Below are 12,324 nucleotides of genomic sequence, written 5' to 3'. Positions count from 1 at the left end.
TGAGAGTTCTACATCTTCATCTGAAGGCTGCTAGCAGAATACTGACTTCCAGGTAGCTAGGACTAGGGTATTAAAGCCCACACTCACAGTGACACACCTACTTCAACAAGGCCACACCTACTCCAACAGGGCCATTCCCTCTAATAGTGCCACTTCCTGGGCCGAGCACATACAAAACATCACATCATACAGCAGGTTGCTAAGTGGAGAAAGTGTGAGACATGACAGCCAGTTTTTTGGGGAAGTCTGAGTAGGTGAATTATCACTGCTGCGATATGAATTACCAAGAATACGCTGACTTTAGGGGAAGGACAATGAATTCATCTTGACTGTTGGCTCTGGGATGTGCATGTATTTATCAAGCAAACAGATCTAGTCAGTCCCCAGGTCTAGTCAGTCTCCACAGCTTACAATTCCTTGATGAATACAGAAACACCATTGTCTTATTGAGCCATAAGCCATGTTAATTTATTTTGATACTATCTCAGGGCTGCTCTCAGGTGAAAATTATAGCACATGCTCACTATAAAATTCGCTATGTACCAGGTACGAAGCTCTATGAGCTTTGGAGAATAAGTTCCAAAACTGGCTTAAAGTGTATGAAATAGGAAAACATGAACAGCAACGAACAACATTTGCACATTTTCTGCTCCCCAACTTACCTGCCTGTCCCTATGGAAAGCAAAAATTCTCTCTGAGAATTAAGTGCTGGAATAGTAAGGTAGAAAGAGCTATCTCACAGAATTAACTGGGGAAGAAAGAGATGCTGCTTATAGGAGCGTCTGATCATCTGCAAAGTGCTTGGACACAAACTGAATGCTGTGTTTTATCAAAATACTTTGGTGAATGAGTTGACTTTTTTCCCTAGGGTCAATTTGAATGTTAAAAAGCAAATTAAATTAAAGGTATTTACTATGAAGTATGTCTCTTGTTTCTTTTATTATATTTTTAAAGCTCTCAATATAAAAGCAGTACAGGTAATTTGCACGGAAGTCTTTATTTTCTAAGTGTTATGTAAAGACAGCAAGTCTTCACTCCCAACAAAGTTCCAGGTGACAAATGTCCTGAGGATTACTTGCCCTCAGGATGCATGTAGAATACACTAAATCCACGAATGTCCCAGACAAAGCCACAGGACGAGCATGCTGCCTGGGTGAGCCATGGTGTGACCAGTGTTCCCAACTTAGTCTAACTCACGAAAAGAAAGATGGTTCAGCTGCCAGCAATTAGAGCTGAGAACAGGAGTATCTAAACAGGTGTGAGGCGAGCAGAGGGACCCCAGGCCCAAAGCCTTATTGACAAGGAGTAACTCTAATTATTTCTAGAAGAAGCAAGCTATCCAATAAAAGGGACATGGGATTTGAATCCCACATCTTGCAGAGGTTCCAGGTATTGTACTCCTGAGGTGGTCTGGACCATAGGAACTCTATGTGTGTATAATAACAGATATCCATGACAACGTTTTAGATAGAGAGGTCTAATGTGATCCTATTTGCACCCTGTCTAGTTACAACATGGTGGGTGTACTGGATGGAGAAAAGATGAGTGAAACACTGAGAATCTCTTAGTTATTGAAAGGGAGAGATTATGTGGGCAATGGGTTCAGTTTTAGGGCTCACTGGCAGGGGTGCCTTGGATCACACAAGAAGTGAGGTCATGTATTGCCCATCAATCAAAGCAGTGAGTTTTAAGGAGATCAATGTCCCATCACTTGTGGATTTGGATAGGCAGTAATGGAACTCAGGAGCATTGGTGCCCACCCTCTAGATGGGGCACAGTCAGAGTAGGCTGTGCACAGGGCCTGGAGCTAAAGAGGGACACAGGAATGAGACAGAAGGAGTAGAGCCAGGATGGTTTCACAGGATGGTCACCAGAGTCCAACAAAGGAGAACAAGGGTGAAGACTTTCTCCAGGGAAAATATTTTTTTGTTACAATCTCATAAATAGGAAAATGGATGCAGCATAGAGAGCTTCTTCATTCAATAGTAAGTTGGTGTGAATGCCATGCACATTGCTCCAAACTCCTGCTCTCCTGCAGCATCAGGACCCAAGGGGGCCATGTTGTCATCTCCATGACAACAAGAGTCTAATGGAATGTTCACCCAAGATGCATCCACGTTGTATATGTGTGTTTACATGCAAGTGAGTATGGATAAAGGCCAATAAATTAGAAAAGGAGCAAGGAGATGAAGAGGAGACCAGAGCATACATGACATGAAATAGAAGGGATAATACAGGAGAATGGTACAGTGGGAATGGAGGCCAGGGAGAGTGGGGTAGAAATGGGGGAAGAGAGAGCAGCTAAACAAAATCCCATAAGGAAACTTGCTATTTTGTATCCTAATTAAGAAAACTGAATAATAACAAATAAAAATATTTGGTCTGTAAACAATCCAGATAAATCAAAATTTCCAGGAAAATGGCTGTTCATCCCCTTGTGTAACAAGATTCTGATTGTCCAGGGGCTCAATATAGAATTTGATACCATAATATTTTCTGAACAAAGTGTATCTTCCATTTGTTTTATGTGCCAAGCAGTTTGGTTGGAGTGTTGTGGCTGAACTCCTAAAACAGTGTAGGCAGTAAGCTCTGGACCTAAATCTCAGGGTGAAGATTATGAATTGTAACCAGTTGAAAAGCCATCCAGGAAAGTTAGAAGTCTGTGAAAATGATGGGTCCTTGGCTGACTTCGTCAAGTGTAGACGTCTGCAAAAACTATTTGATGAATAAATTGAAAGAAAGTTTGTTTCTCTACAGTAAACATGGAGGAACTCTTGATAGAATAATGACATTTTTTTTAAATCAAGACATAAGACAGAAGTATAAATCAAGTGTACCATCAACTTCATATCTTATTAAGATAGCAAGCAAGACGAACTCTAGCGAATATTAATTGTGTTTTGGAACCAAAGTACACTCCTCGGCAACACAAACTGGAATTTTACTCTTTTCCTCAGAGGGAGCTTTGGGAGATACATTCCCATGTAGTGGAGAAAGAGAGCCCACTCCACATAGTCCAGAAAGCATCCTATGCTATATGACCAAGCCAACTGGAAACTAAGCCATGGGCCTTTCTCTTCTGCTGATGTTTCCGTTCTCGGTTCCACCAAACTTTGGGTCTTCTGTACAGTAAAGCTTATGCACTGGTATATGCCTTGATTTCTGAATGTAAGGGGCATTTTATTATGAATGGGCACATAAACAAAGACAATGAGGACTTGCCATGTTCTGTTCAGCCTGATAGTACAGTAAAAGCACACTTGCCTCTTTCACAGTCACCCAGATAATGTACGATGAGACAATTTTGATGATGTGCAGCTCTAAGATCCACCACATAAACACCTGCAACTTGTGGAAATACTCCAGGAATTTTAGAAAAAGCACAGTGAGCCGGTCAATCACCAGGTGCCACTTGTTCCTGAGGTCTGCAAAGCAGTAAGTACAATGAGAAGCATGACCATTTTTTGGTGTTATTAATGGGAACATTTTTGTACCTTTCAGGATGGAATGAGAAGATACCCAAGAGTCAGGACATGAGTTCTATAAACATGGAGAGGAAGTACCCAAGATCCCCATACCATACTTCTGGTTGTGGATGAAAGTTCAAACACAAGGGACAATGTCACTCCATGTGCCTTTTAATTAAATCAGCACAAAGAGTTCTGTCTTGACTTACTTTATTTTTATTTTTATTTTTTGTATTTTCCCAGTCTGCTTTTATACCATTTTAATTAAATGCAAGTATTAAGGTCAGTTTTAAGTTGAGGAACTAGCAATACACTAGATGCAAATGGTCAAAGAACAAGCAAGACAATAAACACAAATAATCATGAACTAGCAAGGCAATAAACAAAGTCCTGTGATCACTCTGGTGATCATTGTTTCCAAGGGCTCATCAGGATGACCAAAATATCTGCACCTACTTCTCTGTCCTAGTTCAAAGTCATTTTCATGCCTGAAGCCTACTTCTTTGTTCTAGCATAAGATTTACATTCCTGCCTGAAATTTCTTCTTCATTCTAGACTAATGTCAGATTCCTGCCTGAAGTCCATTTCCTTGTCCTTGGCCAATGTCAAATTCCTACCAAGCAGCCCCAAAAGCTCTCCACATCTCCTCTTTTTTATTTCATAAACAAGACTGAGCCTGTCTTAGATTGTTCTGACAAGAATGCCTTCCTTACCTGTCACGAAATAAGCATTATCAAAAGCAATGCACTTCTGTCTTAGGTTGACTTACTTTTAAGACTATGTTAAATCACCTGAGCTCTCTATAAATGACATCTTTTTCACCTACACACTGCTTCCACCAGTGACATATGAATAGATAAGGTTCTTCCATTTCCTTTGACAGGCACACCCTGAAGGTCTGCTGTGGGCAGACAACTTGTTTCTCCTAAGAATCAGCACGGTTTCCTAAAGTGTGCTCACCTTCATCCCAATCATCTTAATCAAATCAGCCACTGTATTTTTCTACCTCAGGAGCTGACTTCAGTCTAGCCCTGACCTGGCCAACCCCACTATAAGTCACACAGAACTGTTTTTGTCTTTTCATTCTTCAGTTCTGGGCTGTGCCTACCTGTAAGAGGTAGTTTTAATGTGACTGTCCTTGGCTCTGAACACTCAATAAGGTTTTAGTTACACTGAAAAAATACTTATTACAGAGTAACTCATGTGACAGTCAACAGAGAGAATCAATTTAGAGGTATGTACAACACAGCAATAAGAGTGTGAAGGGATTTTTGATGGGACCTTTAGTAAGGGCCAAAGTCCTCTTTAAAGTAGTATAATGAAATCCTAGCATTAACTACTTGCCTGGCAGAATTGTCTCTCCACACACACACACACACACACACACACACACACACACACACACACAGCGGGACTGCAGTTCAGATGTGAAAAATGCATCTAGTTCTTGCCTTGGGTCTTCTGAGATGAGTTAGGGAAGGCAATGCAGCTTTGCAGCAGGCCTTTAAGAGTAATTTTTCTCCACAGCATTTTTGGTTTTTTGCTTTTGAAGAGCAGATACCCAGCTAAGATATGTACAGCATTTCCCACAGTGACCCAGAGGCTACACTCTTGCCCTTTCTGAGCATTACAGCATCCTTTAGCATCCTCTATCAGATAACATCAATAACCATGACCACCCCATTCTCCTCATTCCTGGTCATTACAGGTCTAGAAAGAAAGCTGAAAAAAAAAAAGCCCTAAATACAACCAGGAACATGACCACTTTTTGTGTTATTAATAGAGAATATCTTGTAACTTTCAGGATGGAATGATGAATGGGGAGCTCTTAAGTTAATGCTATCCAAAACCCTGCAGGACACTTGCCTGAAAGGACCAGCATGCAATTGCACAGCGCCTCCTCTAGGTTTCATAGTCTAAAGCATTGGACTAGAACTAGCAATGTATTTGTAATTATTACTCTCCTTGACAAGCCTCAGAATGCCTTTCACAAGTATGATTCTCTGAAGGTGACATGAGGAATTATCAGTGCTCTGTGTAGCATCCTGTTTTTGCTTATAGTAGGACAGGTCCTGTGAGAGGTTCCCATACAGCAGAGGATAGAACACAGCCCTCTGGGTCTCCTCCTGGGCACTCTGCCTATCATTGGGGATTGTTACCCAACCATCTGCTCTTTTCCCTTTCAGCTAGATGAAAAGGAACTAATTGGAATAATTGGAAGAGAAATACTATCACTATAGCAACCACAACCACTCTGCAACTTTTATTAGAGTCACAGATAGGTCCTTTGGAGCAAGTCACTCTGTCATTTGTGCTAATAGAGCAGCTGATGAGAGACTCTGATTACCTGAGGTTTCTTCCTCCTCGGATTCCTCTTCCTCATCTTCCTCCTCCTCAGACTCATCACTGTCTTTCCCCGCCTCACCTTTCTCTGCCTTCTTGGCAAATTCTTCTGGCCTTTCCTCCCCAGGCTCTGCCAACTTCTGCACCTCAGGCTTATCGAGGCTGGTGTTCATATTCATGATGGCTAGGTCTGGGAGGCTTCCTTCAGGGTGGGCTAACCTGTGAGCAGAGAGAAAATGTGTGAGAAGAGGAAGGGGTGCCAGAAGGGTGCAATCGAGGGACAAGTAATGGAGGCCAAACTGAAGCGAATCAGTACGTGTAAAAGGACCTCGAGCCATGGGTGTTAGCATCTCACCACGTTTTGTCAGTTTGTTTCTTTAAAGCTCTTTCTAAAAACATACTGTCAACTCAACTTTGTTAGCTTTTCTTATTCAGGTTCTAGTGATTGGTCAGGAATGAGAGCTATTGACACCTAAACTTGACATTTTTTCCTGGAGGAGAAAATGGTCAAGAGTTTAGGATGTAGAAGCATGGAATGGCGTCATGTAGAGCGAGCATTTCATGGCTTCACATGGGGGACTTACTCATTCTGGTGGATTGGTAATTTTTTCTTGATGCTGCTCAAAGTAATTGAAATAGAAAGGGAAAAAAAAAGGAGATGAGAACAGAGGCGTTATAAGGCTGTCAGAGATCACAAGTCATGCTCTATATAATCCACTATCCCATCGGGGTTATGCCGGGTGCATTGACGACCTAATGCCAAGTGCATTCCAGGATGGCACCAGTAGTGTGCTTTCACTGCAAGCCTAGGCTCAGCAACCGGACTGAGTGGACGTGATGATTGGTTTGTAAAGGAGAGGATATAGAGTCAAACTGCACCATGCTCTATAAGTGAGGCTTCGAACAATCTTGCAAGGACCACCACATCATTCAAGGGTAACCTGAGTCTTTTCAAATCCTTAAATAATGTAAGCTCTCAGTAAGCCTTGGCATTGGCTAATTTCATGCTACCAGCTTCTAAAGCATACGCAAGGAGAGGCACACACTTTCAGGTTTAGGCATCCTTATCACATCCTGTCTGTGGACCACTGATGTGAACTGTGGACTGAAAGCTTCGGGAGATCCGGTAGGAGCCAGAGCCAGAGCCAGAGCAAGAATGCAGGGGTGGGGGTGGGACATTTAATCTCCTCACAGCAGCTGGGGTTCCACAGTTTACTTCATAGCAGGCAGCACAAGTGAGGGCTTTTCCATCACTCTATTTTTGAGACAGGGTATTACATTGCTCAGGACACCCTCAAAACTCTCAGGCCTAGCAACCATTTTTTAACCTCTTAGTGATTGGGACCGTGGGCAAGTGCCATATGCCTAACTTCATAATTGGTCTCAACAAATGAAAAGCTCTTTATTCCTATTCAAGGTAATGCTATAAGAGACACTTTAGATAATACAGTATATTTTATGAACATCTATTCTGGAAATGCTAGTCATCTTTTCCATTTGTAATAATTATTCCACACATTTCTACCTGGTTATGACAGAATTGATAATGCCACCCTACAAGCAGGATTGTGGAATCTCAAGAAATTATTTAGTTTTCTTAAACTTAGTTAAGTTTCTATCAAATAAATAGGTTTCTTTGGACAAAGTCTGAGCCATCATCATTAATATGATACTTGAAGATACACCTGTGGTCTGAAGATGCTATATTGAGTCCACATTGCCCTTGGGCTTTTAGATAGCATCATTAAAAAAAGGTATTCTCTTAAATAGGGGCCAATCAGGTAAATTACAATATGCCGGGAACAAACTGATAGTTTAATATAGAAGGAGTGTCTTGTCTAAGCAGAGTTCAGTCTAGGATGTAGCTGTGGACGGATTACGCTGAAATCATATTTTATTGCCTTAAGTAGGTTAACCCGCCTCCTCTATTTCTGGGAGTTGAATAATTTTAAAAATGAAACAAACATTTTTTTTCTACAGCAATGATGTGTGTTCACATCATGGATAACACCTACCTACCCAGATTTGTCAGGGTATGACACATACATGGCATCTGTATGAGATGTGTTTGGGTGAAGTAGCAGGCTGGCATCCCAGTCACCAGTATCCACTTACTCTGGAACTGCTGCAGGCCTACACTTTATCAGCAGGAAGACATCTGCCATCAGGACAAAGACTCTGGCCATTTAGGCTATACAATTGTGATCTTGGATTACATTTTAAAGACAGCATAAACTTTGAACTGGAAAGACAACTTTCTAATACTCCCTGCTAATTGTAGAATGAAACTCTCAGTGACAAGGCTATTTCTAAAGCCACTATTAGGATAACAACGCAAAATATCCTCAGCAAAGATGCCCAAAACTATTGAACCATAGCTAGGGCAGGCTGAGGACAGTAGTTAAATCAGCAGTGTGAAAGAAGATACTGGAATGAAGCTTTTGGAAGTAGTTCTACACTGACTTCTAGATGATTTTCTACAAAATCTCTGGGCCAGATGAATCTGATAGCAGAAGAAACCTGGGCTCCGCTACATGTTTACGGCACTCTGATTTAATCCATGAAGGATGGAGTGGGCATGGGGCATCCTGGTATCCCCAGGACAGTTTAACCTCAGGTATATGATGGCTGACACAAAAGGAAAAAGGGAGCTTGATAACCCTCTGAGAATTTCATCGGTTGTTATCTTTTATTACATATTCAGGAAAATGTGTGCACATGAAATATGAACAATGAAAATATTTTAAATGCCTGATTGGTTGGAGCATGTCATTTAAAAAAGCTATGTATCTTTTTTCACCTCTCTCATTTTTTGTCTTTATCATGCTAGATTTTGAGAATAAAATCAATAAGAATTCCAAAAGCCAAGGACATAGCAAGCAGAAAGCCTGGAGCAGAATCCTCACAGGAGGAGTTTCTACCTACATAGCTTGGAAAATACTGGGTCTGCCTCCTTACCCTCAGTCTGCTGTTCTATAGGGTGAGAATGACTGGGCCTACTCCAAAGGATATTTTGAAAATCAGGGAAGTTTCTGTGAGTGATTCATATGAGGAATAGTTACCCAGAAAAATTTTAAGGAAAAGAACCATTGAGGAGAGATTTTCATGCTTGGGTGTGGTCAACTGCATCTTAAGTTCATTTTAGTGAAAAAGCAGGGGTCCAAATGTGCTCTTGCAGGGGGTCCACTCAGTGACAGACAAGGGATCTATGCTAAAGTTGATGATTCTGCTGCCTGACCATTTGTATACTTAAGAAAATCACTCTCAAGGAAAACAGCTGGTGTCTCTTTAGGAAATCTGTCCTCTACGCCTGCTCACTATTCTGTGTGTAGCTCTTGCACTGCAAATACAGGGTTCAGGGCTGAATGGACTGCCATGTGCTACACACAGTAGCTGGACTGGTCTGCAGAAAAGCTGATGTCAACAAAGTTCTCTCCAGGGAGAGAGTCCCTGAAACCTCAGGGTGCAGAGCCCATGTTTGTCGTTCTTTACCGATCACATAGAGTATTTAATGTCCAGAAAGAGGACTTTTATCTGGATCACCAAATAGATGTGGGATGAGCTAAGAGAGTCTTCCTTCTGCTTCCTGACAACAAACTATTTCACACGTCCATTTCCGAAAGAAGTTCATTTTCACCTCTTTACATTTTGTTCAGCTGTCTTTGTGTCCTTGCTGTCCATTTATCCACCTGTGTGCATGTGTGTGTATGTGTGTGTATGTGTGTGGGTGTGGGGGATGGGTGAGATTCACACTCTAAGCTCTGGGCTTCTCACTGTTGATTTTAGAATAAAAGAAAAAACAGATGATACCCTTCATACACTAGTGAAGCAGAGGGCAAGGTCTCTTCCTTTAGTCATCTAGTTCTTCCCGTTATAGGTTCAGTGCATACTCTGTTTGACCTGCACATCACGTCATCCTAAGTGTGTGCTCTGGGGAATGCTCTGGAAGGCAGCTATCTTGTGTACTCCTCAGCCTTGTGCACGTTCACATCAAAATTCAGTGGATGTTAGCGAGGGCAATCTGTGCACCAGAAACACTTTCTGATGCCACTTGAGAGCCAAGGAGGTTTAATTTAGGGCTAGGACCTGACTTTGAAAAGCTGTGTACTAAGCTAATTTCCATTAAGGAAGAATTGGAAATCTGCCATTGTAAAATCCCTTAGTTGAAATTCTATGAATTAGAATTATCCTAATTGGAAATTCGTGAAATACTCGTTGCACTCATCCCTTTCACCGGGATAAGGAATGTCGGAAGTTAGGAAAAGAGATGTGCTGCGGACGGGTAGTGCTCGCAGTATTAGAGGTAGCTGGCATGTTTCACAGAGCTCAGAGCAATTCTAGGTGATCGGATTCTCATAGGAGCAGCCGGTCTGTGAATTGAGTGTCACACCTCCTATGTGTGGTGCTCACTTCTCTGAAAAGAACCCAAGCCAGGCTGCACGTGACTCTGCTTATACACCATGGAAAGAATGAGCTCACTGCTGAGAACATAGCCAACTTCATAACTGGAAAATTTCCCACAACTTAATCATGTTATTCAATTTTTTCCCAAGTGACCCAGCCTATGCTACCTTCTTTTACCGAATACTTTCTGTAAGGTAATGTCTACCAGCCCTTATGTAGATGTATCTCTTTTTACAAATTCAGAAACTCGATTTCCTAAGTACATTTTTCTCCTTATAAAACTTCGGACTTAAATAACTTATTCAACAAGGCGCTTACTCTGCTAGTCCAAGTGAGCAGGTGGTTCTGGTAAAATTTGGACCCACTTTAAAGGTAACATTCTGAAGCTCATGTTTTGTAGTAAGAGTCAGGCATGTTTGATTAATGTTTCCTTGGGGTGGGGTATGGTAGCCTTTCTCCGAGCTCTCTCCATGAGTGAGAGATTTCACTGGGGAAAAAAAGGTAATGGTAAAGCTCAGATATTTGGAGGTTTTAGTTATTTGGGGTGAGCCTGAATCTTTGTAGAGCATCTCCTAATAAAATGAATGGTACAATAAAGTGCTTTATGAGGAACAGCAAGCAGACAGCTCTTTTGTTTGGACACAGGGGATAGAACTAGCTGGTGAAGATCCCCAACTAGAGACTTTCCTACTTCTCTACTCAGCAGCTAAAAACCTGAGCTGGGATTTTCACTCACTCTGGCCTCCAGCAGATTACACGCAGCCCTAGCACAATGTTTATGACTATTGCTTTTCTTTGTTCCCCAGTCAGGTGACAGTTAGCTAGCTAGTGACCATATTTGTATTTCCTGTGGTGTGGGGACACAATGTGAAATCTAGGAATCTAAAAGATCTGTCTTTAATATTATGATCTTTCTAGTAGAATTACTATTTGGAAATTGATGTTTTGGGTTTTTATGGGGAGGAGGCGGTTGTTTGTTGTTTTGTTTTGTGTTGTTTTGTTTCTAAACCACACACTGTGGTCATTTTCCTTTCATTCAGGAAGCATCTCCCAAACATCAACTAGTGAGTAAGGCTGAGAGTTCAGTGACAGGAAGTCTCCTGTGTATGGCACAAGGCATCGAGACCCAAGGAGCATATGCCTTTAGCAAGGTAAGACAAGCAAGGTTCTGGAAGGAAAGTGTCAGGAAAGCAGCCTGTGAAAATGCGGCAGGAATCCAGAGGGAGGGCAGACCAGTGTCAGCAGGATGCCGCATTGATGGACCTGTATGGAGGAGGCAGTTCTTGAGCTGAGCTCTCTATTATATGACCAGTGAGGCGTCAAGTGCTCAGGCAAGCCTTGAACAGATGCTACCCAGGAACAAAATCATAGGGACTTACAAGTTGACACCAAATCCAAATGCTGAGCACCAGCTGAAGACCCTGGAGCACCTCCACAGCCACCACACAGCACCATTTGGTATCACCACCAAATGGCTTGGTTTGCAATATACATCCATGAGCATACCTGAGTCCACCGTCCACTATCTGAGGACATCACTTCTCATTTATAAAGCAGCAAAGGGTTTAGCATACAAAGAAACCATTTTTAAATGAAAAGGAGAGAAAAAAAACGTCAGCATACCCACCTATTTATTATTAGGTACACGCGACCATTGACTTTGGCATGGCTGCGCAGAGGGATGGAAGCCCAAGGATGCAGTGGGAGACAGCGGGGAGAGAAAGAGGAGACTGTTAGACAGAGGTAACAGGGGAGTAGACTGTCTCTTAAGCTTTAGACAGGTGTATCACGCACACAGACTGTGTCTTGAGGAGGAGTCTGGACAGCAAGATTCAGGAGCAACATGAAGTCAGACATACACAGGAAAACACCCAAAGAGCCCTTGCCCTTTCAGCCTCCACCCTTCCATCCCATACTTTATTAAAAAGTAAGGATTCTTCATTTTGAAGCTACGTATTATCAAAGAAAATTAGAATCTGAAGATTAACTTTTGCTCCTTTTTCAGATTTTAAAGGAATTCTAAACAAACCATAATCAATATATTTTCTTTAGAGTCTTTAAAACTTAAGCTTAAAAAGTATTTTCTAACATGAATCAAAGATAACTTGTA

General features: G+C 41.7%; 1 protein-coding gene across 1 annotated transcript in view; it reads right to left on the bottom strand.

Annotated features, from left to right (window-relative positions):
- Piezo2 (piezo type mechanosensitive ion channel component 2) overlaps positions 1-12,324 on the bottom strand; it is a 368,900-nt gene that overhangs the window by 74,469 nt on the left and 282,107 nt on the right. Inside the window, exons 19-21 of the mRNA XM_028774207.1 lie at positions 11,842-11,883; positions 5,815-6,029; positions 3,265-3,425 (exon numbers count right to left, since the gene is read on the bottom strand). Of these exons, the coding sequence (XP_028630040.1) occupies positions 3,265-3,425; positions 5,815-6,029; positions 11,842-11,883 (418 nt within the window). The remainder of the gene's footprint in view (positions 1-3,264; positions 3,426-5,814; positions 6,030-11,841; positions 11,884-12,324) is intronic.

Source organism: Grammomys surdaster, unplaced genomic scaffold (genome assembly GCF_004785775.1).
Source record: "Grammomys surdaster isolate TR1022 unplaced genomic scaffold, NIH_TR_1.0 239, whole genome shotgun sequence".
Classification (NCBI taxonomy): domain Eukaryota; kingdom Metazoa; phylum Chordata; class Mammalia; order Rodentia; family Muridae; genus Grammomys; species Grammomys surdaster.
Note: the sequence above shows the minus strand (reverse complement) of the source record. Positions and strands in the feature narration are given on the sequence as shown.